The sequence below is a fragment of the Erpetoichthys calabaricus genome, chromosome 5, assembly GCF_900747795.2.
Source record: "Erpetoichthys calabaricus chromosome 5, fErpCal1.3, whole genome shotgun sequence".
In the NCBI taxonomy this organism is placed as follows: domain Eukaryota; kingdom Metazoa; phylum Chordata; class Cladistia; order Polypteriformes; family Polypteridae; genus Erpetoichthys; species Erpetoichthys calabaricus.
Window position 1 is genome coordinate 250,942,013 of NC_041398.2, and position 24,557 is coordinate 250,966,569.

At 47.4% G+C, this 24,557-nt stretch overlaps 1 protein-coding gene across 1 annotated transcript; it reads left to right on the forward strand.

Annotated features, from left to right (window-relative positions):
• Positions 1-7,029: 7,029 nt before the first annotated feature.
• Positions 7,030-23,904, forward strand: LOC114643089 (uncharacterized protein DDB_G0290685-like). Its single transcript, XM_051928628.1, has 6 exons — positions 7,030-7,142; positions 10,319-10,385; positions 13,480-13,527; positions 14,701-14,751; positions 16,844-16,876; positions 22,643-23,904. The coding sequence occupies exons 2-6, from the start codon at positions 10,332-10,334 to the stop codon at positions 23,552-23,554; spliced, it is 1,098 nt and encodes a 365-aa protein (XP_051784588.1). The 5' UTR covers positions 7,030-7,142; positions 10,319-10,331; the 3' UTR covers positions 23,555-23,904.
• Positions 23,905-24,557: the final 653 nt, after the last annotated feature.

A 24,557-nucleotide genomic window follows, 5' to 3' on the forward strand; every position in this document is an offset into this window, starting at 1 on the left:
ATAAATGATCCATAGCAAGCCCCCAGGTGTGAAGACACGATGCCAGTGTAGATTCGGGGTGTCACAGTACAGAAGGTCCCAGCTCAGTTCACACTCTGGTTTGGACCTCACAGTTCAGTACAATAAGATTTTAGCAAACATAAGAAGTCCAAAGTCCAAGGTTGGGTTCCTCCTTTCATTCATTCTGAGCATTCAGCAGTAGACGTTACCATCCGGCAGCCCAGTCGGTGGCCTTGAGTGTGTGACGTAGTAAACGAGTGACCGACACTCCTGCGTGTGTTGACGTGTGGCTGATAAAAACCCAAAGGTGGTGGGTCCCAAACTGAGACGTCTCCCGTGTTATTAAAAGCAAACCCCTTGAGCAGCAGCGAGTGGGTGACACAGCAGGGACCCTCGGGCATCGTCTCGTGTTTCTAAAAATACGACCCTCAAACGTCTCCACGTGTCGCGCAGTGTAAACAGCAAACAAACTCCGGCGTCTGCAGAACTGGACTTTTCATGTCCCACTCAGTGCTAATAAACTGGGCGGCCACAGTGAGCTTCAGTAGCACGAGGGGTCTGTCGGCCAGTGGTCAGCGCTATGACTTGTGCTCGATCGCCACTCGTGTACGCCCGTGAAATGCAGGGACCACCTATAGGCATACATGCCCATGGGGCTCAGTGATGTCACAAGACTCAAGCACTTTTAAGAAATCCTCGAACCCGGAGTCTCCTACCACTGCATATGGCCACAGAGCCGATGAACTGGTAATGCCAGTTGCTGCTGTCACTCTCCGGGCTCTGCCCGCAGTCACATGTAGAGGCCGCTTACTGTAAAGACCCTGAGGGCTGGTGGTGGGACTCGTGTTTGTTTGTTTGTTTATTTTGCTGAACTCTGGTGACTTGAACATCTGGATGATGCCACCAAGCAGCACACCGTCGTCATCGTCTGATCTATCGCTCGCTCTCCATTGCTATCGTAATTCACGGGGAGCCTAAAATGTTCCCACACAGCAGGGGGGTCTTCAGCTCCTCTCTGGTGTTTACACTCGCCCACCATAGTCAGAGAGATGCCAGTCAGCGTGTGGCTCAGCTTGCTAATTGCTTACGGTTTGAGGTTTCCACGTGGCCATGTTGGGGAGCAGACCATGGTATCACACAACAAGACACCTCGGGATCCTGAGTGGCAGCCCCCCAAAGGCAGACATGCGGTTGAGCCAGTCCCACCCTCTATCTGCCAGGTGTTACGTGGGCGTCCCCTTGGCTTGGTCCAGCCGCTCGGGTCCCCAACAATGAGCCGGATCATCCTCGGGTAATCACGCCACATGGCCATAGTGCCGTAAGTGACAATGCAGGTCATGTGCCTCAACACAAAGTCAAACCAGCGGCCCCCAAGGACCCTCTGAAGAGACACACTTGAAGGAGTCGAGTCTTCATCTCAGGTCACTGGATATTCGTCCATGTCTCACAAACAGGAAGCAGCAGGACTCTGAGGACTTGGACCTTCATCCTTTTGCGCCACACACCCCTTTGCAGTGACACCTCACGACCCCCCCCCCCCATGTGACCTCATAGGAAGAGTCACCAGAGTCCCATGAATGTCACTGCCGAGGTCAGTAAACCTCTCGATGACGAGGTGGACACCCTCTCTGCTGATGGCCGTGCCCACAAGGTCATTAAAGACCTGGCTGCTTGGTTTTTATCAGGACCCTCACAAGTCCAGACACTCGGACCCCTCACTCAGCCTCCCGAGACCCCCGATCAGAGCCTCCATTAAGCATCATTGGCAAAGTCGAGATCGGTGAGTCTCTCTTCACCAACAGATGTGAAGTGGCATGGAGCTCACGCTTGTAAATTTGGTTCTGTGTTACGCTAATCGGCCTTCGCACGACTGCTTGTGCCAAACTGTGCGCCCGCATCACGAGAGTTCGGTAGGAATACGCGTCCCATTACAGCCCTGCTACAGAACTACTTCAAAAAACAGATGTGAAAGACACTCTACAATACACGAATAGGGAGCGTGACCAGTAGGGGGGCCGCACTGAGCCCCCAAGCCCACCAGCACAAACACTGGTCCCGGGTTCAAATTAAGATTTTATTTTTCATAAGTGCCTCTCACAGGCTTCTCTCAAAGGTCACACAAGCACAAATACCAGCACTAATCTTCTTCCCTCTCTTTGTCCTTCCTCTTCCCTTCACCATCATCTCCTCCAGGTGGGCGTCACCCTCATCCACCCGACTCTCCATCCCCTTATTTAATGCCAGACCTGCGAGTACTTCCAGCGTCACAGCACCATATGTTGGAAACGCTTCCAAGTTAGGCTTAAGTACCTTAAAGTGAGGTTGTCTGTCCCTGCAGCTCCCCCTGGTGGCACCCACAGAACCATACAGGGCTGTCTAATGGGGCTGCAGTTCCCAGCCTCACCTGTGGGTATCCAAGTAGGCACCGTATCCCATGGTGACTGCCACCTGTTGTATAGTCCAGGTGAGTGGTCTCTCTCTGACCTCCAGGCCGGATAAGGAGCCTTGAACCAACCCGGCCGGGACGCCAGTCCATGCCAACAGATCCAAGCTGTGCCATTGCAGTGTGTTGTTTTTGGCCCGCTGGCTGACTGGCACCCCAAGTGTTAATGCCAGTTCCACACGCTAAGCTCCTGTAATTCGCCTTCACCTGTCGACGTGATGTCCTGTATGAGGTGACATGGCTGGCTGGCTGTCAGGAGGTGTTCATTTAGCTTCGCCGTCAGCCTTTCGTTTGACGGTCCCTCCGAGGAGGTGCCCAGTGATGCCTTTAAAAACATAAGCCAAACAAACATTTGAAAATGAGCGGCCGTTACGGCACTAGACAAATGACGATGACATCAGCAGCTGAGGTGCCACTTATCACAGGGGGTGACTAATTACAGGGGCTGAGGTGTAGAAGATACGCCAACACGGGACACCACTCCTGGCCTGGAGGTGCCTGCAGCGACCAGCTGGGCACTTTACTGGCTGGTGTCCATTTGGCACTTCTAGAATATTAACAATCAAGCGCACGTGACAATAGGACTGCGGCTGATGACTGATGAATGGCCACCCCAGAAGGCTTAGGGCGGGTCACTCTGAAAGACGCCATATACTGAAACTTTGAAAGGCTGGCATCTCCCTTACACTTTGACATGTTGGTGTGTTAGGGCTGTGGTGGGCGCTTCAGCACAATGCCACCCCACACAAGAGGTCAAAGGTTAAAGCCAAGTAGCAGGTGAACTGACCCCCTGTGGGTGGTCTCTTGGTGGCTCGGTGGTTTCTGCCTTTCACCCTGTGATCCTGTGATGGAATAAGCTGGGAATGTTCAGGAAGATTTTCATCTGCTATTTTTCATAAGAATCCCAGAATCACCAGAAAGGACACGTGTGTGTCGTGTTAAACGTGTCAGCAGACCCCTGGCGCCCCCTCTTCGTAGTTTCTGTGATTCCCTCCTAGGACTCCACGGCTCGTCAGGGATGTCCTCCCGCTGTGTGTGTATTTGGTGGCATCTGCCCTGCCCTGCTTGATGTCACAAAGAGTTAAAACTCTGAGCGTCCCCCTGCTGCAGCTCACCGTGGGGGCGGGGCCGAGTAATGAGGGGCGGGGCCATCTGTGCTATAAGTCAGCAGTCTGGAGTTGCGACTCACACTGGACACACACACACACACACACACTCATGGCACTTTCTGGGGACTTTGTTGGACCTCAGCGACATCTGCACAAGCAAGATGACTGACAGAAGTTGACTTTGTGAGAAGAGCGTCACCCAGTGACACGGCCATCTCCAGGTAAGTGTGACCAGTTAGGGACAAAGGACTTATCTGTCCATCCATCCATTACCAGGCCTGCTTCAGGGCTACAGGGGCCATCGAGCGCAAAGCAGGTGCCACCTGTGTAAAGGACGCCAGCCAGTTAGTCACTTGGGTTTAATAGGAAATACACAAGGGTGGCACAGGGGTTGGTGTAAGAGTGTCAATGCGCGATTGTGAACGTGTCTACTCAATGAACGTGTATATGTCAACACACACAGCGGTGCGTAAACGTGTGTGCAGGGCTTTGTGCTTGTGAGTGTGAGTGTGAGTGTGTGAGAGCATCAGTGCGTGTGTGTGTGTGTTGTATGCCAGCCTTGAACCCATCTCATCATTACACAGCATGGCAGGCATCAGGGTTTTCTGCCGGTTGCACTCAGCCAATTGGCTCCATGGCACCTCAGCGCCACCCCCAGTCCCCCTCCTGGTATTGCAATTCCTTCAGTTGGCTCTTCTCAACACCTAATGACCTCCTGCCTCAACTTGCCCACAGACCCCCTCCATTTATACCAAATGTCCGGTGGACGTGAAGCAGGAAGAGGAGGACACTTGGGCTCCAAACAATCAGCTGATTCCCATGGCACATGCCATGTCTATGGATGCCCGTTCAGCCTTTATAACCTTCATGGTGCCCGGCTGCCCACCTGGGGCTCATCCCGCTCCTCACCCTCAGACTCCTTGTACACTGGTGACCACCCCTGTAGTGACCTGTCCATCGGGCTACTCGAGTCAGTGGGTGACTCTGTCGACTGCAGGTGACTGGTAAACTGCCTACCTTTAAGGAGTGCCAACTCTCATCTTGAACCAAATTTCTATGGTGATTAGCAACGTAGGCACCAGCCAGGCCATGAGAAGGCCACGCCACAAGGCCTTAAGTGGGTACTGTGGTCACTACAGGGATGGCACAGCAGAGAACATGCTGGCTGACAGAAAATGAAATCCATCTTCTTTGGCCCATTGTGGTGCAGTTCAGTAGAGCCATTATCTTCATTGGCATCTCACCTGTGCACTGCCAGGACAGAGTACCATCTGAGTGCCATCTGTGGTGACCCCAGATATCCTTCAGACACTGACGTAGGTGTCCTTCAAACTGCAGACCCTCCTTGGATCAAATGCCATCCTCCTCAGGGAGATCCTTGGTGGTGCCAGTCCTCTGTGACACTGGCATGTCCATTGTGACCCCGACTTAAGACCCTGCATGTGTTTGAGTTTCCATCGTTGTGACTGACATCACCTGACACCCCCTTGCCTTGTAAGGTATCTCTTGCAGCAGACTATGAAGTGGCCATTCACAAAGTCTCCAGACCTTTCACTTTTGTCACATTTTGTCACATCCCAGCCTTCTACTAAAATTGTTTCACTTCAGCAAGACCCTAAAATGACAAAGCAAAACGAGGAAAGCTGAGATCTCACAGTGACACAAATACTCAAAGCCCCTGCCGTGACACCTGAACGCAGGCAAATCCCACTCTGTTGGCCATCACTGAGATGTTTGGACTCCATCTGTGGTCAACTGGAAAGTCAGCCGCCTGTCCAGAGGAGGTCCACGGGCCAGGAGGTCCTAGGCAATGCCTAGTGAGGCCCACATCTGGACAAGTCTGTGACATCAAGGGTTCCCAAGAGCACAGCAGCCTTCATCCCCTGTTCAATGAACGACGTTTGGACCAAGCAGAACTCTTCCTAGGCGGCCATTTTGCCAGGCTGAGCAACAAGAGAATAAGGGCCTGGTAAGAAAGGTGACCAAGAGCCTGGTGGTCACGCTGACTGAGCTCCACAGTACACATGTGAACATAGAGGAACATCCAGAAGGTCAACCAGCACAACAACACTCTGCTAATCCGGGCTCTAAGACACATGGATGCCCACCTCAAGGCCTCTCAGACTCATCTGATTTGAAGACACCGAGACTGGCATTACGTCTGGAGGAAGCCAAGCAGCTCTCATCAGAAACCTGCTGGTGATGGAGGAGGCATCAGAGCCCGGGAGACTACCAGTCAAGAGCTGAAAGAAAGTGGAACGGAGCAAAGAGATGGCGATACCCATCATGAAGACCTGCTGCCGACCCAACAGACCTCAGACTGGGACGAAGGGTCAGCTTCAACTGGACGCAAAGGAAAGACCACATTCTGGGGGCTAATGGTCAACTTTGTGAATGTCCTTAAGTTGGCCCAGCCACGGCATTGACTTGAATCCAATCAAAGATCTCTGGAGAGACCTGAAGGTAGCCGTCCATCGGTGGTCTCCCTCCAGCCTGTCAGCCTCAGCAGATCACAGCAGCAACATGAAGAACAACAAATGGAGACCAAAAAAATGCAACAAGGAGCAAAGAAGAAGACGGCAGGATCAATGCAGCATGAATCAGGGGTCTGACCGGTGGTCACGCCATGGAGATTCTCAACGGCTACCCACCAACACATCGGGAGTGAGCGGCACACACGTGTGAGTCCCCAGCACGGCTTTCACTTGTTAAAATTACTTGGAGAAGGTTCTAGAAGCCCTCCACAGAAGTCTGGCTGCCTCCTTGGACTGGCAGGACCCCCTCGTCTGTTAGAAAATGTGAAGCAAGGGGGCCGATACAACCGCTCACCTCTACGGTGGGCTCAGTGTCAGGACATGGCAGCACCGCAGTGAATACGAGGACGTCCTCCTCCAAGTGACCTCCAGTTAACACCACAGGTGGTGGGCGTCCATCCTCACTGGCCTGAGGTGACCTGAGTGACCAGGGGCTCCAATGTGATTTTTTGCCTAATTCTCTGTGTACGTTTTTATCGCGAGGCCACGCCCCTTTCAATGACATTTCCCATGATCCTCCTGAGGCCCCCCGCTGAAGCACCAACTTAGAAGCTCTAATCACACTGAAGACACTCGGGCGTGTTGTGGTGGGCAGAGCGTTGGCGCAGTTGTTGTGAGAACGGAGACATCTTCTAAATAACGGAGGGCACATGCTGCCATCATTCACCTGACTGTGCCGGGTGCTGAAAACAAGAATTCTATTTTTCTAAATAAAGATTAAATTTAGAAAGTGAGATCGGCGCTTTTCTCAAGACATTTAATTAGGCAGACGGTCATCTAGCCATCTTCTAACCACAACAACGCTGGCATTTTAAATAAACCTTTACGTGCATTTCCTAAATCATAGGCGTTTGGATCCGTTTATAATTATGAGTGCCCGCCGTGCCTGCTGTGCCCCGTGACTGATTTCTGATTGGCTCAGCAATTTCCGGAGGACTCTTTAAATTGAGTATCAAAAGAGAGAAGACATGAGACCTGAGAGGTCAGAAGTTGGGCAAAATCACCTCAACAACTTCAACATTTAACACCCCGGGAACAGCGAACAAGGACCTGAAGGTAAGGACTGCACGCTGAAGTCAGTATGGGGGGCCGACACGAGACCACCTCCACGATTAAAAGGAAAAGAGCCGGAATCCTCACTACCTGAAAGAAAATGTGAAGCAAGTGGGCCGCACACCTCTGTGGTCAGCTTAGAGTCGGGACATGAGAGCCTCGAATGAAGACCACCAGGCCGAGCTCAGTAACACATAAGGGAGAGAGAGAAAGGGTCACAGCTCTGAGCTTGGGATGCAGGCGGGGCGCTACATGAGGAGAACATTTCTGTGCTTTATAGAAGATAGAGAAGAAAGGCACCATATAGGATAGACTGCAGGTGAACCAACGGAGAAAGGCAAACGGTCAAAGACAATAGAGAAGTAAAGAACGTGAGTCCTGCCTTGTGTGTGATGAGACAAAGGGAGTAACATAAAGGTGCTATACTGTATAATAGATAGATAGATAGATAGATAGATAGATAGATAGATAGATAGATAGATAGATAGATAGATAGATAGATAGATAGATATTAATTTTAGTATGGTCGGCAGGATCATAAAATGAATAGATAGATAGATAGATAGATAGATAGATAGATAGATAGATAGATAGATAGATAGATAGATAGATAGATAGATATTAATTTTAGTATAGTCGGCAGGATCTTAAAATGAATACATAGATGGATATGAAAGGCACTATATAATTGATAGATAGATATGTTTCTTTTTATTTGTAGTTTTCTTAATCTTTCCGGACTCTTCCTAATATCACCGTCAATGACTGCCAGTTAATTAAAGCTTCTCGATGGTCTGGATTGAGTGGGTTAGAACATTAATTGACTATAATAAATACAAAAATAGAAATAAAAGGTGCTGTATAATTGATATGAAAGGCATTAGATAGATAGATAAAGGTGAAAGGTGCTATATAGTAGATGGCTAAATGTGAAAGGCACTATATAATATACAGACTGATAGATAGGAAAAGCATTATATAAACAAATAGAATTTGAAAGGCACGATAGATAGATAGATAGATAGATAGATAGATAGATAGATAGATAGATAGATAGATAGATAGATAGATAGATAGATAGATAGATAGATAGATTTGAAAGGCACGATAGATAGATAGATAGATAGATAGATAGATAGATAGATAGATAGATAGATAGATAGATAGATAGATAGAAGTGAAAGGCGCTATATAATTCACAGACTGATAGATAGGAAAAGCATTATATAAACAAATAGAATTTGAAAGGCACTATATGATAGATAGATAGATAGATAGATAGATAGATAGATAGATAGATAGATAGATAGATAGATAGATAGATAGATAGATAGATAGATGTGAAAGGCACTATATAATACAGATAATGACTGTCACAGTGCCAAAGACAGACACTATTTGATAAACATAAGATCATAAAATTGCTACATAATAAAGAGCTATGAAAGGCACGATATAATTTATATGTACAGTAGATAGATGTGAAAGGCACTATATACAGAACAATGTAAATAACAATATGCGTGCTGTGCGGGTGAGGTAACTAAACACAACAAGCACGTAAACAAGTGTCTCGGTATTGAAGGTGCTATTCAGAGTAACAGCGTATAAGATAAGCAGATGTCAGCGGCACTTATATATAATATGAGTAGATGTCGAAGCCTTCAGATCCGCGTATTGGCCGGTGTGCTCGTATCGTTAAATCTTCATTTTTTAGTCTGTGAGGTTTTATCATTCTCGAAGTTATCATATAGCGCCTTATGATGAACAAAAGGCCACCATCTTTGATTTTTACAGTCAGCCCCTCAGCAGCTCATTTGCCTTTTCGCGTTGTTCCCGCCTGAGTCTCCAAGCCTCCCACCGTCCAGACAGACAGCAGACAGACTATGGGATCAGCGGGTGGTCGCGTGGCTCTTCTTTTAATTAGCGTGTAAATCCCGTGCCTCTCTGCTTTTTCCCGTTTCTGGCCATTTCCAAACCGATCAATCTCATCGATTTAAAGTCCCGAGGCCCCGAACTGAGTTCCACTCATTCGGTTCTCCTTCCATTTCTGCGCTCGTGTTCCTCCGATCTTCTTCACCGGGCGTCTCCCTGTCGGATTTCCGTGGCGGTGCCCCTGTAAAGCGTCCAAAAGTCCTCCGCCCGTCCGCTTGAGACGATGAGTTCCATTTGTCAAACAGCCCCCCGTGATCCCCGCCCGTTAGTGTAGGGAGCTTGGTACTTCGGTGCTCTCGTTTAAAATTCAAGTTTACGAAGCCGCAGGAGGTCTCTTGTTGTTCCGGTTATTAAAGTTGGACAGCGTGGAGTTCGAGTCCTCTTAGGTTTATTTTTTTCTGACTTTTTATGCTGATGTCGCACTTTAACAGTGGGTGGTAATCGGGGGTCCCGCCTGTGCTCCAATGAAAGCTACAAACTGAAGTCTTACTCTGGGACAGTTATAAGGAAAACAAACCCGTGGGATCTGAGTATCTGCCACAGAATTAGGGAGGAACATGGAGGCCACCTGGGACATCGTCAGCAGGGCTGACTAACAAAAATGAGAACATCCTAACCACTGGCATTTCTTCATGAAGGACCACCCAATATTCTGATAGTTAAGTCATAAACCTCCATCAGTTATTTACATTGAGATTAAAATGTTTCAAGCAACCTCATAGATAGATAGATAGATAGATAGATAGATAGATAGATAGATAGATAGATAGATAGATAGATAGATAGATAGATAGATAGATATTAATTTTAGTATAGTCGGCAGGATAGATAGATAGATAGATAGATAGATAGATAGATAGATAGATAGATAGATAGATAGATAGATAGATAGATAGATAGATAGATAGATAGATAGATAGAAAGATAGTTAGATAGATAGATATTAATTTTAGTATAGTCGGCAGAATCTTAAAATGAATAGATAGATGGATATGAAAGGCACTATATAATTGATAGATAGATATGTTTCTTTTTATTTGTAGTCTTCTTAATCTTTCCGGACTCTTCCTAATATCACCGTCAATGACTGCCAGTTAATTAAAGCTTCTCGATACCAGAGACTCAGACATGAAGACTACGACATGATGGACTGATCCTGCTCTGCTCACAGACAGACGTGGAGGCGTCTTTTTGATGTCTGAGAACATTTTGTGATCTTCTTGTCCTTTTCTTTCCTTTTCCAGAACCTTCTGCACAATGAAGCTTGGGCTCCTCTTGCTGTGCTTCTTGGCAGCGACGTTGGCGTTTCCAGTGAGTATCTCCGCTCTCTTTACCTGATGCTGCTGTTATTTTGTAGTTGCGGTGTTGTTAGAAGAGCAGCGTGAGGCTCATTCACAGGGGGCTCACTGACCCTGCAGCTCCCTCATGATTAGCAGACGTACATTAAAAGTCAAATCTTGGATATCACCAAATCGTTAGCGAAATGACCAAGTTGTGAATCAGAACTTCAGATCAAAACCAGAAATTGTAATGGGAGAGAATGAAGGAGGCAAAGCCAGCGTACAAATTGGGACTTTGAAATCCGCACACTCGGACAAGGAAGTGCTCTGGTGCTTAACACTGGGGTGGTGACCTGTGTGACTCCGCCCCTAACAAGGCCCAAAACTACCTAGCAACGGTTGGACAAACATGGCGACTCCCTTTTTAAGCAAAAATGGCACCCAAGATGCTTCAAAAATCAATATTCCTAGCAAGAATAACACAATCAATCAAAATTAAAAACCTGGGCTACAAACACCCCTCTGGAGAGGTTTAAAAGGACAATAAAGGCACTATATAAGTAAAATGTCTTATTATTATTTAAATAATGACTAAACGGACCAATCACAGCACCTCATTTCCTTCAAATGCTTGTCCAGTTTCCCCTTTTCAACATAAGATGGCGCCACACAGCAGGCACGCTGACCTTTGACAGCCATGTTTTAAAGACACACGGGACGACCTTCACGAAGTGCTGACTTTGACTTTAAACTGCACTTTCTTCTTCTGTACTTTGCTAGTTTTTAAAATTGTTATTACGTTAGGAAGTTCACCAACCCGCCCCTGAGGGTCACCTGCAGTGTGCTTTCACAAGCCCCTTATAGCCGCCCCTGGAGTTCAGTCCTTTCACTAACATCCATGGGCGCCCGTGTGGCTGAACCAACTCCAGGGTCTCCTGTGCCGTAAGCGTTCAGGTCGCACACCAAATGGCTGCTCTGCCAAACATTAGCAGGCCAAATGGCAAATGAGAGGAGAAGGAGGTGAAGACCAACAAGAATGGAGTGTGGCTCACAGGCTGGAAGACGCACTAAATATGACAAAGGCCAGAAGACCAGAAAGTTCAGAGCAAGACGTGCTGCGTCGAGAAGATGAAGAAGATTACACCACAGAGAGAGAAGCAGAAAGGACCAGGAGAGAGTGTGGAAGAAGTCGTCACCTTAAATCCTGTCCAGTGTATGTGTGTCCATTAATAGTCAACCCAAAGAGCCAGGCAGGAGGAAGCCCGTCCATCATGAGTCATCACAGCAGCCTGAGTGACAGCTGAGAGCCACATTGATAGATATCTGAGCTTACATAGCAGGGCTGACGTAATGCCTTACTCTGATTGGCTCACTAACCTTCACTCATTCTGATTGGCTCCTGCCTCCCCAAAGTAAAAGTCTCATTCCACTTCAGTCTCAGTCCTTCCAACGCTTGTCGACTTCCTGTGTTTGTGTGTGACGTCCTACTTGATGGTCACCCCAACGTCTTGAGCCCCCCACCCAGGACCCTCTTGTCTTTCGTTGTTCTCTTCACCTTATTCTGGAGTCCTGATACACTTGATCAAGTTGCCCAGTGACAATATCACCGCTAAATGACTCTGTGACCCCCCAAGTCTCAGTTTCCCCCCACAGCAGACATGTCATAATCATCAAGCCAAAGTCAATACCAAAAAGTCGATGAACATGACGTCACCTTTAGATGCACTCGTGATCCACCATCTCGGACGACCTGAGTACTGTGAGTGACCTGTGATGTCGTGCGTCAGGTAACCCTGGGCGGTAATCAAGATAAACGGGCAACACCTACAGAATTCAAATGGCATCACGGGAAGATGCCAAAATATTTCAGCGCCTTTAAGTACGGCAAATGAAAAACGAATAAAAGAAGTGGACTCAACGTCCCAAAGAGACTCAAATGGGATTTAGAAAAGATGGGACATCACAAGTCATTGTCAAAGGGTTTGATCCGTCTTCACAAACCTCGTCACGCTGATGATGTCACATGTTGTGACTCCCAAGAACTGTCACCCGAGCCACAAGGCTGAACTTGTCAACGTTTTTGTGCGGCGTCACCGTCCTGGGTGTCAGACAAAGGGGTGAACTTCAGAAAACATGGAAGTCGAGTTTGTTACGCCCTGCGATCTTCAGTTACGTAATCTCAGGTGACAAGATCGTCAACAGCGGTCCTCAAGGTTTGACATTTCCTCGGGTTGGTAGTCGTGTGATGTGCCACCGACGTCACTCCACTCCAAACTGAAGAAACGAGAAACAGTCCTGGCTACCGGTGACGTCTGGAGTTCCAAGAAGAGCAATCATGGAGTCTTCATTGAGGACCTTTCAGGTGAGCAGCAGCACCTCAGCGTCTTGACAAGCAAATCTCAAAAATGGTGGCAGCCAATAAGAAACAAAACGAGAAAAAGGATTAAAACAAAAAGAACAGAAAAGAGCAAAACTTCACAAGAAAACAACAAACGTCGTAAAGAAAAACTTGTGGCGTTTCTGAAAAGATTTTATTCTAAGGGTGCAATCAAGGAGCCCGGATCTGAAATGATTACACTAAAGCTTTAAGGATTGCTTAGCGATCACCTTTCATTTATTTTTAATACATTTTTTAAATAGCGCAGTGGTAGCGCTGCTGCCTCGCAGTTAGGAGACCTGGGTTCACTTCCCGGGTCCTCCCTGCGTGGAGTTTGCATGTTCTCCCCGTGTCTGCGTGGGTTTCCTCCCACAGTCCAAAGACATGCAGGTTAGGTGGATTGGCGATTCTAAATTGGCCCTAGTGTGTGCTTGGTGTGTTTGTGTGTGTCCTGCGGTGGGTTGGCACCCTGCCCAGGATTGGTTCCTGCCTTGTGCCCTGTGTTGGCTGGGATTGGCTCCAGCAGACCCCCATGACCCTGTGTTCGGATTCAGCGGGTAGGAAAATGGATGGATGGATGGACATTTTTTAAATAAGGGGGGATTTGGGGGGGTGCTAAGGGTTATGCCACTGGCACTGCACAATGCTGATTGGCCCAATTCTTATGCAACTCCTTGGCATGGCTTTCATGGTGTTAAGGCGCTATAGAAAGTGATAATGGCCTTTTCTTGTTTGTTTTTTATTTCAGGCACACAGACGGTGGACAATTCAGTCTGACAGTTCTGAAGAACGCCAGGTGAGATGACCCTCTCCTCTGACATTTAGGGGTCTTCAGTGTGAAGTGTGGCAAAGCACAGCTGACAATGGTGCCCGCCTATGCCAGACGAGTAGGCACTGAACTGAATGCCAAGCACATCAGGCTCCTGGGCAGATGGATTTGCTTGGGTTTTCCCTCTAGTTTAAGCTTTCTTTCTTTCTTTCTTTCTTTCTTTCTTTCTTTCTTTCTTTCTTTCTTTCTTTCTTTCTTTCTTTCTTTCTTTCTTTCTTTCCTTAAGTAGATACCATACCACCTTATTTTCTAAGCCTGCTTAACCCTGATCAGGGTCACAGGGCTGGCTATTCCAGAAAGCGCCTATATTATTGTTAATAGTTTATCATTATTATTACTATTGTTGTTATTATTATTATTATTATTAAGATTGGTGTTGTTGTTGTTAATAATTTATTATTATTATTTTTATTATTGTTGTTGTTTTTATTAAGATCGGTGTTGTTGTTGTTAATAATTTATCAGAATTATTATTAATATTGTTGTTATTATTATTATTAAGATTGGTGTTGTTGTTAATAATAATTTATTATTATTATTTTTATTATTGTTGTTGTTTTTATTATTATTATTATTATTGTTGTTGTTGTTGTTGTTAATAATAATATTAATAATAATGCCTTGTGTCCCTATAGCACCTAATTATTCAAAACTCACCTGTTCAATGGGCCAGGGGTTTTCCCAGCTCTCCTCTCCCTTTTGAGTTTTATACCTTTGGTCGACTTGCTGCTTTGATGTCTTTTCTTGAGTTCCGCCGTCGTGGTATCAGACGCTGAGTTCTGATGAATTAGCAGTCCCCGCTTGCCTCTCCTTTGGCTTTTCTTGTCATTTGGATGTCGAGTTTTGAATATCGTGTTCTGGCCTTCAGCCATCTTTGGTTCGTCCCCAAACTCAAACACACAGCGCGATTCTTGCAGGTCATTTTCTGGATATTCGTACTTTTGTGCTCTGCCAAGCCGGCCTGAGCTTACGTGTAATGATGTGAGTCTGAGTTTGGGAGATAAGACGGAGTCCCAGATGGCTGCAGCGCTGCGGGTGGTCAGGGTGCACATGGTGGCAGCTCTTTGTCTGAACGCCGTGTTCTTGTATTATGGGACTGTGGCCTGACATTCACAGGTCTCTCTGATTTTTACTTCATAGGCAAACATTGAAAGTGATGGGAATGGAGGAGGAGGATCAGAAGAGTCGGAGGTGAGCTGATTTCAGATTTCAATCTTTGCTCTGTTTTCTGTCATGGCTTCTGATTACACTCAGCTAGGTGACATACAGTGCCCATCACAAGTGTCCACCAGCTGGCACCTTTCTGCTTTTATTGTTTCCATTTTTTTTTGCTAAGCGACTGTATTTTTCCAAAGTGACATACAAAGTAAACAGGACTGCTTGGGAACATCAAGCGTCACAGAATTGATCGTCCCAAATGAAGGGCTCAGGATGAAATGCCAGTGCATTGCGATTCTAAGACTACAAAAAAAAAACAATCCACTAATATCAGAAAGACAGAATGCCACCAAAACAGAGGGTCACATTCAGCATGGCGGTGGGCATCTCGTTCCACATGAAGAGAGTCTGGGTAGAGGTGGCATCAGCTGACTTGAGTGGTCGAGAAGGAGACAGGGACCTCACCAGTGTCTCCACGTGCAAAGCTGCTGACCTATCGACTACTTGGTAGGTGGGCATCACCGATGTGAAGTTCAAGTGGAGCCAGTGTAGTGATCTGTGAGGAGGAGGGGCACATGCCCACCTGCTCTGTCATATATTGAGTCATCAGCAGTGGTTTGATGAAACCCACTGGTACCCCTGGAAGCAGAGAGCTCAAGAGCAGATCCTGAGCCAGGGGTTGAGCCGTCAGATCTCGTCTGATCTCGTCTGATCTCGCTGTATGGAGTCCATCTGCAAGATGGATAATAAGAGGACGGAAAGTCATTAATCACCACCTCAAGGTGGCGTACTGACCTGGCAGGTGATTTTGAGCCAAGCAGGATGGGAACGGAGTGCCAAACAGACAGATGAACTGGGATAGCAAGATGCCAGGATGACCAGGAGATGGCGTTCCTTCATCCTGGTTGCAGTATCAGTGAGACCTGCAGAGATCCCAGGTGATACCATGTGGTCCTCTGGAGAGAATGACAGATATAGACATGTAGCATCATCATCATCATCATCATAGCAGCAACAGGAACAGGGTGATAGGGTCTCGTGAGGAGAAGAGGAGAGGACCCAGCACCCATCCTTGGCCCCCCCCCCCCCCCCATTCTCACCTGGTGTACCCTCGACATCACTCCACGCCAGGACATAGGGTACGATCTGCCCGAGACATAGGACGGACCACTTTAGGGTGGCAAGGAGGGTCTGACCGTGATGAAGGCGGTGGTGACACGTAGCAAGATGAGGACATGTGACGCGCTGGTGGCTCTAGCCAGCCATCATGTGATGACAACAGGGAGTGGAGACGTCCCTGTGGAATTACAGCCCTGAATCCCAGTGGATTTATTTGTAGCTTTTCTTTTTGATTCTGAAGAACATAAAAGAGAAACAAACCTCCACAAGTCAAAGTCACTTTATATCCATCTTGAAAGACCAAATCATTTGAGATGAGTCACCGCTTGACAAGCTCATTGAGAAGTGCCACTCGGGGGGGGGGGGGGGGGGGGGGAGTGGCAGGCGGCCAGAGTCCATGCCCACCCAGGATGCCCCTGCACTCTGTATGCTGGGGAAGCAGCCCTGGACGGTGCAATACCTCCCCCTGGACGCTAGATGGCCACCCCCCTGGGTTGAGGCGGTGCCTCGGTTTCCCGGAGGGCTCCATAGGAATTGGAGTTGGGTGCAGCCCTGTTGGGTCCTGCAGGCGCTGCCAGGGGGTGCTGTGTTTGGGACTCCTGAGCCAGTCTGGGCAGCATATTCACCACACCTGGAGGTGCAGCTGAATCACGGCAATCAAGCACCTGGAGGACTTCCGGGTCAGCTAGAAAAGGGGCCAGCAGCCACCACTCGAGGTTGCCAGGGAGGAGTGGTGGTGCCAGAGAGAGAAAGTGGGCATATTTGTGTGTTTTACTTGGTGTTGGTGCTTGGGGACCTATTACTGCCTGGGGGACATGGGGAAGACAAAAATAAATAGTTTGTTAATTTTAAACGTGCCTCCATGTGAATCTGCATTGGGTCAGGCGCCTATATAGCGCCTTTTTCACAGGGAGCAGATACGAGGAAATGTCCCAGCGGCGAGTGCTTTCATGTTAGTCTCGTCTTTTAGTCTTTGGCTGAAGTTCATTTTGTTTTTTTTTTTCAGAGCGACTCCAGCAGCTCCGAGGAATCTGACGAGGTAAGAAAGGCGACCCCCTCGCGTCTCCTCGTGCCACCGATGGCACTCTCTTAACTCTCCCTGCGCCTGGCATTGCTAGTTGTGACAACTGAAGGACTTCATTTCTTTGTTACATTGTTGACATTCTGAGATGCCTTCTGTTGATGGAGACTCTAGATCCTTCATTCGTTTTTAATCTTACGTTCACTTTCATGCCTGCTATTTTGATTTGTAAAGTTCCATTTTCTTTAGTTATGTTCGCTTGAACAAAATAAAATTTGGTCAAAATCAATCCAAATGATAAACAATTCCCAAAAACCAATTCAATATACAAAAAATAAAACATAAAATAAACCAAAATACATTGTGAAGGAAATAAAGGAATGTTTATGTGGCGTAGTCGGCAGGATATCGCGACTGTCAGCTTGGCACCTTGGGACCTTCATATGTAAAGATGACCTGCAGGGGTCGAGCAGACACAATCAGACCACACAAGGCCCAAGTTGAAATATATAAAACATTTACAGTGGGCTTAGAAAAGACCCCCCCCCCCTTTGAAATATTCCTATTGTGTTTGCTTTACAGCCCCTTCAATGTAAACACACACTAAGATTTCTTTCCAGCTTTACTTACTCAATGCCACCTCTAACATCCAAGTGACAGACATCACAACTACAGTTCAGAAGAATTAAAAAAGATCAAAAACAAGAAATCCTCAGACGAATAAAGGACCCCCCCCCCCCAAACTCCATCAGGTGTCAGTGCCCACCCACCATGCCCATTGTGGTTCCTGGCTGTGCTCAGTTGTAATGAGTGGGATTAGTGAAGCTGTTCCTGTCTCATTCATTCCCTTCCTTGGCAGTGCCACTGACAGCACACAACTGACTACAGGTGACAGGCCACTTTCAGAAGATCTAAGGGACAGAGTTGTGGATGGACATAAGGCAGGAGATGGAGACCAAAACATCTCAAAGGCTTTATCAATCCCAAGGAGCTCAGTAAAGTCCATCATAAAGAAGTGTTTGGTACGACTAGGACCCTCCAAACTGGATGGAAGAGCAACGAGGAGAAAAGTAAGAGAGGCCACCAAGAGGCCAATGACCACTTTGAAGGAGTTACAGGATTTGATGGCACAGACTGGTCATTAATGGTGTGTGTGTGACAACAATTTCACAAGTGCTCCACCATTGTGGCTTGTTCAGGAGGGTTGCACTTCTCAAGAAAGGCCACATTGTGGCTCACTTGAGCTTTGCCACCTTGAAGATTCTGATGCCAAGTGGAAAAAGGTCTTATGGTCAGAGGAGACCAAAATCAAACTATTTGGCTTCAACACCAAACGGTCCACCAATGCAGCTCACCATCCATAACACACCATACCTGCAGTAAAGCATGGAGGGGAGAGCCTCCTGTCATGGGGGGCCTGGGGCTCTCGTTAGGGTAGAAGGAGAAATGGAGGGGGCAAAATACCATCAGATAATGGAGGAAAACCTGCTACCCTCTACCAGAAACGTGAAGATGGGCAGAATGTTCACCTCTCAACGCACCAACGACCCGAAGTACACAGCAAAATGGACCACCCAGTGGCTGAAGGAGAAAAAAGTGAATGTCCTGGTGTGGTCAGTCAGAGTCCAAAGCTAAATCACAGTGAAAATCTGATCTGAAGATAGCAGACCACCAAGGCTCACCATCTAATGTGACCGAACTCGAACAGTTAAACTGTAAAGAAGAGTGGGGGGCAAATACTGAGTGGGCTCAATCTAGGTGTGCCAAGCTGATAGACAAGAATCACCAGACTCAATGCTGTCATTAAAAGACTAGAGGGGTCAACAAAATGACATGGACATTGGGGGGGGGGGTCCTTTATTCATCTCAGGATTTCTTGTTTTTGATTTTTTTATAATTCTTCTGAACTGTAGCTGTGACGTCTGTCACTTGGATGTTAGAGGTGGCACTGAGTAAGTAAAGCTGGCAAGAAATCTCAGTGTGTGTTTACATTAAAGGGTCTAAAGTGAAAAACAATGGGAATATTTCAAAGGGGGGGGGGCTTTTCTATGCCCACTGTATTTATTTAACTAAAGACCTCACATTAGGCTTTTACCCCCCAAGCCAGCACAATGCCAACTTTATTCTTTTTCTTCCTTCCTCCAAACCCCCCCTGCTAGGTGTCACTAAAGTCCATTCCTGACTCACCTGGGTGACACGGGGGGGGTTCCTCTTCACCCAAATCCAGCAGCCCTTCTGCTTTGTCAGCACTGTAGTCAGAAAGCACTTCCAGGTCAGGTGGGACCTCCATCTGATTGGGGAGCCCCCTCCCAAAAGCACCCCCTAGTGGCCGCCTAGCGCCCGTCTCTCGTGCAGGGCTTCGGGGGTGTAGATGGGATTTGTGTCAGAGAAATACTGCCACCCGGTGTACTGGGGGGGGACACGTGGCTCTGGGAGTTGGTCACCACCCCCCCCTGCCCCCCCTTCTGTAATATTGTCCTACCAGGAAATGGAAACTTCAGTCATTCCATCTGGGATGCCCATCTATTGAAGTTCTCTGTCCAATATGAGGAGCATCTGGCCAGGTAACTGATCCTCCATCCCAGCTGGGATGCCAGTCCACCCATTATGACCTTCTCCACTTTTATCGATCGTGTTAATTGTTACACTGAGGAGGGTCCAACAGCTTCAGAGCTGATTGCGGTTCCTTCACGTTCCTCATTGTCTTTTGCACTCATCTGGATTTTCTGGTTTTTGAACCCTGGTTTCTGGATGAGGTCCCGTCTTTGGATGTTCTCTGGATTTGTTTACCTTTTGCTTTATCTCTGCTCTGCTTTTGCTGTCCTGCCTTTATAAAATACTTTGCTTAGTCATTTGGATTTCTGGTGCCACCGTTTCCCTCTTCTCCATTTTGCGTGACCTTCTGGTTATTATTGACATCTTAAGAGCCTCAGACCTATTTGTGGGCCTTGTGCAGGCCGAAGCCTGCCTTGTGAGTGGGTTTATGCCCCTGGGAGAGGCCTAATGGAGGGTGTCAGACCTGAATTAAGGGTAGGACTGGCCTGTCGTGTGTCACCTGATCCCCTTATGTGACACACACCACCACTACAAGTCCATGAGAGTTAAATGTGACAGCAAAACTGAGCTTAGACTTGATATCTTTTTGGATAAAAGTTTTCAGGATTTGGAATGGAGGTCTGGAACACCAGGATGAAAGCTGCCCACACTGAATGGCATCTCCCGAGCTGTTCCTGCCTTGTTTGCTCAATTCTCTCTATTCTGCTGGTCCATTGTTGAATATGCAGCACCTTCTGGAGTGCCAGCACAAAGGGCACCCAAACAAGTAAGAAGTGTAACAGAGTGGTCCGTCATCTTAAAGCCTTCTACTGCTCATTAGTTGGGTACTTCACCATATCAGAGTCTGTGATAATCAATAAGACATCACAACACATTCTAAGAGGCACCATCTGGTGCAGGAGCCCATCCTGGCAAAGAAAAAACTGTGGACGGGATGCCAGGACGTGGCAAGGCCTTCTCACAAACGGCCAACCGACCTGACGTGCCTCTCAGTGGGGATGTGGAACAAAACCGGAATACCTGAAGAAAAACCCACAGAGCCACTGGGAGAACATGAAGACTCCACCTGGACAATGGCCAGGTCAGGCTGAGCCTGTGAGGTGGCAGTGCCACCCTGGATGTTTTCAGTCAGGTTCTCAAAGCTCATTACAATTATAAGAAAACCAACTTATTCAATTGATGGAAATATAAATTTCACAGACGACGTACACATAATTCTGTAGATGACACATCCACAGATAAACTTTAGATGGCCTCCACATCGGATCTGAGTAAGTGGACAAGAAAATGGAAGGTCAAACAGATGGATGGATGGATGATTGAAATGACATGAGCTGGACAGGGCAACAGAGACTCTCATGAGGAAGTAGTCCTTCTGTATTCCTATTTAAATAATCAGGAGAGTCACTCCAGACCAAGAGTCCCTGCAACATTCACATTGGCAGTGAAGAAGAAGAAACAGAAGCAGAAGCCATAGGAAGGGCGGCCAGGAAGTGCAAATGGAGATCATTACGCCCAACACTAAGTGCAGCTCTGTCACGGAAAATAAAGGAATCACGGAAACTCCGGCCTGCACACACAGGATGGCCGCAGCTATTTTATGGGCTCCTCAGCCCACACACGTCCATAATTTGCTGTTTGTCACTTACATGTGGGACATCGAGGATGAGGAGGAGCACTGGCAATCGGCAACGTGTTGTCAGCTGGGCATGAATCTCAAAATATACTGACACTTATATACAGCAATATATACTGAGTGTATAGCAATATAAGACCATGTATACAGTATATATGAAACTGGCTTATATATCTAAAGATATTAAGGTGGGCGGCCGAAATCCTTACATGACCAGGACGCCCAAAGTGTGGAAGGACCGGGAGAGACAGCGTTTGCAGGACAGTTCCCCCCGGGTTGACAGAGGGCAGTCCCCTTGGTTTCCAGTGGGTCAAGAGCATGGGAGTTCAACCTTGTATGGAACCCATGGCCACCGCCAGGGGGCACTTGGACATTGTCAGGGCCTTATTTGGTCACACTTCCACCACACCTGGAAATGTGACCGGGAAGAGCTCATTGGGCACCAGTAGTCCTTCTGGGGGCCCTAAAAAAAGGGGCAACTCCCCACCGTTCGATGGCCATAGTCAGGAGGAAGAGGACGATATAAACCTGGGTGTTGTGTTGAACCTGCGCCCTGCCAGTCTGTGTCGAGGGTTAAGGTGGCTGAATGTACCTGGGCTTCATAATAAATACAGATAAACACATTCAAACATATTCTTCAAGTGTATACAGTATAACTTCTTCATCATCTATCTATCTATCTATTATATAGTGTCTTTCACTCTCTCTGTCTATCTATCTATTGTGAAAAGCGCTATATAGCACCCGACCCGGCACAGACTGAGACAGAGGCACTTACTTCAATAAACACTTTTTTATTTCTCTTCAGCCGTGGGGCACGCCTTCCCCGTGTCCCACAGGCCCAACACAGTCCCAAAACATTCACAAATACTCCTTCAGGCACCACCACTCCTCCTCAGGCTTAGTCCTCCTCCTCCCGACTCTGGCTCTCGAGTGATGGTGGCTGGCCTTTTTTATACCCCACCCGGAGGTAATCCAGGTGCTTGATTACCTGGGCCTAATTGTGTTTCCGGGTGGGGCTGCGGAACTGACCAGCCGGGCTGCAAAGTCCATGCAGCTCCCCCTGGTGGCCATCCGAGCCCCCAACCAGGCTGTGGAGGACTCCATCTCCCATGGAGCCATGCACCCGGTTGGGGAATCATCGTCTGCCAGGGAGGCTGCCACCAAGCGTCCCGGGGGAGGTATTGAGCTGTCCATGGTAGCTCCCCCAGAACAGATGCAGTAGGGGCGTCCCTGCTGGGCATGGGACCTGGCTGTCCTTCACACTATCTATCTATCTATCTATCTATCTATCTATCTATCTATCTATCTATCTATCTATCTATCTATCTATCTATCTATCTATCTATCTATCTATCTATCTATTGTTGTTTAAATGTTGTGCCTTTATTGTTTCCTGTTTCCCATCATGCTTTATGCTCATCCATGAGCTCCTATCTATCCTCATGCCCCTGAGTGTTGGCACGCCTTATAACCCTAAGGTGATCACCAGCCTGCCACTCCCTGCCCAGCTCCCCAGCCCTCTTAGGTTTGTTCAGTTTTTTGACATTTAAATTGCTTTTGTTTTTTTGTTTTTTGTTTTTTCTCAACAGGGCACTGAGCGTGAAGGTGACAATGGAGACACCAACACAGATGACAATGACGCCACCAATGGAGATGGAAATGCAGAGGGCAATGGTGGAGATGTTGATAATGAAGAGGGGGTCACTGTAGGCTATGACACTGAGACTGGAGGGTATGAAGATCACGAGGAAGAGGAGGGAGGACCTGAAGGGGAAGAAGGGGCTGAAGAAGGAGGAGACAATGAAGAAGAATTAGACACTACAGACAATAATGAAGACAATGGTAACAATGAAGAATCTGAAGACAATGGAGGAGATTATGAAGCCGGCAATGATAATGATAATGAAGAAGATCAAGAGGGGGGCATTGAAGAAAATAATGAGGAAGAGGTTGAAGATGAAACGGGAGACAATGAGGGGGAAGATGACAGTGATGAAGAAGAAGACAGTGAGGAAGGTGATGGTGGAGCAGGAGATGAGGAGAATGAAGAGGAAGAGGCGGACAATGAAGTGGAAGGGGACTATGATGCTGGCAACAACGAGCAGGAGATGGGAGAAGAGGACAATGTGGGAGACGGTGATTATGACAATGTGAACAACGAGGAAGAAAATGGGAACAATGCAGAAGAAGAAGATGGCGGTGAAAATGCAGAGGAGGAAGGAGAGGTGGACAATGGTGGTGAGGAGAATAACAATGGAGAAGAACAGGAGCAAAACGGCGTAGAAGAAGAGGATGACAATGGAGAGAATGAAGAAGAGGAAGGAGAGGCAAATGAAAACGAAGAGGATAATGGCATTCAGAATGATGAAGATAGCGATGCTGGAGCAGATGAGGAAGATGAGAGTAGAAACAATGAAGAAGACTCAGAAGAAGGGGCTGAACCTGGGGAATATGACAGCCATGAAACTGATGATGATGATGATGATGATGATAATGAATAGCAGCTCTATGAACAGGAAATCCAAACAACGGACACACCACTGCGATGAAGAGTCCACAGGCAGGTCAATGAAGCTGCAGAGCGTCAAGAAATCTTCACCCCAATCAAACCTGAACAGCGAAATGATGTGTTGGCGCCCCATGAGAGCCCACCCATGGCATGACTTTAAAAAGCAAACCCACCCACAACACTACAGGGCGCTCATCCAGGGAGCTTGGCCAGGAGGGGACGCCAGTTCTTCCCAAAAAACCCACCCACACCACCATGCTGTCAAGCGTGGGGGCGTAGCCAGGGGGAGATTTGGGGTTTGAAGCCCCCTGAAAGTACATTTTATGACACTTTCAACTAATTGAACATTATTTATTATTAATTACCATGAATTCATTCATTAATAAAATAAAATAAAAATAATGTAACCCTTAATGTATTTATTTAATTGGTTTATATGAGTAATTATAATTAATTGTAAGTTATGTACTTTCTCATTCCCCAAAATTAATCCCTAGCTACACCCCTGGCAGCCCATCCATTAGGGGGCAGCAATTCACACAAACAAACCAATCACAGCCAGGAGGGGGCGCCAGCTCAAACCAATGAGCCCACCCATAATACTACAGCATCAAGGAAGCTCAGCCAGAAAGGGGGGGGGGGGGGCAACGATTCATCCCAAAAACCCAGCACCACTATGGAGTGAATTAGACCAGCCAGGAGGGGGCGCCAGTTCAACTCAACAACACTTTGAGGTCAAGGAAGAAGAATCAAAAGGGGGCTGCAATTTGTCATAACAACCCAATTACCCCCCCCCCCCCCCCGACACACAGACACACACCCCATTGTGCTGTCGGGTGTACCCCCAGGATTTAAACCCCCCACTCTCCTCAAATCTAATTTATGTCAGATCCTGCTGATTGCTCATTAGCCTAATTATGTTTCTTGCACTTTCTCTTTGCCCCCATGAAATTCATTTCTGGTTATGCTACACACCCAGCCAGTAGGTGGCGCAC

What these genes read in the sequence shown, in the direction of transcription:
- LOC114643089 (XM_051928628.1), top strand. Translation starts at nt 10,332, where the DNA reads ATGAAGCTTGGGCTCCTCTTGCTGTGCTTCTTGGCAGCGACGTTGGCG. An exon ending in GAGGATCAGAAGAGTCGGAG is followed by an intron (nt 14,752 to 16,843) that starts GTGAGCTGATTT and finishes TTTTTTTTTCAG; the next exon opens with AGCGACTCCAGCAGCTCCGA. An exon ending in GCTCCGAGGAATCTGACGAG is followed by an intron (nt 16,877 to 22,642) that starts GTAAGAAAGGCG and finishes TTTTCTCAACAG; the next exon opens with GGCACTGAGCGTGAAGGTGA.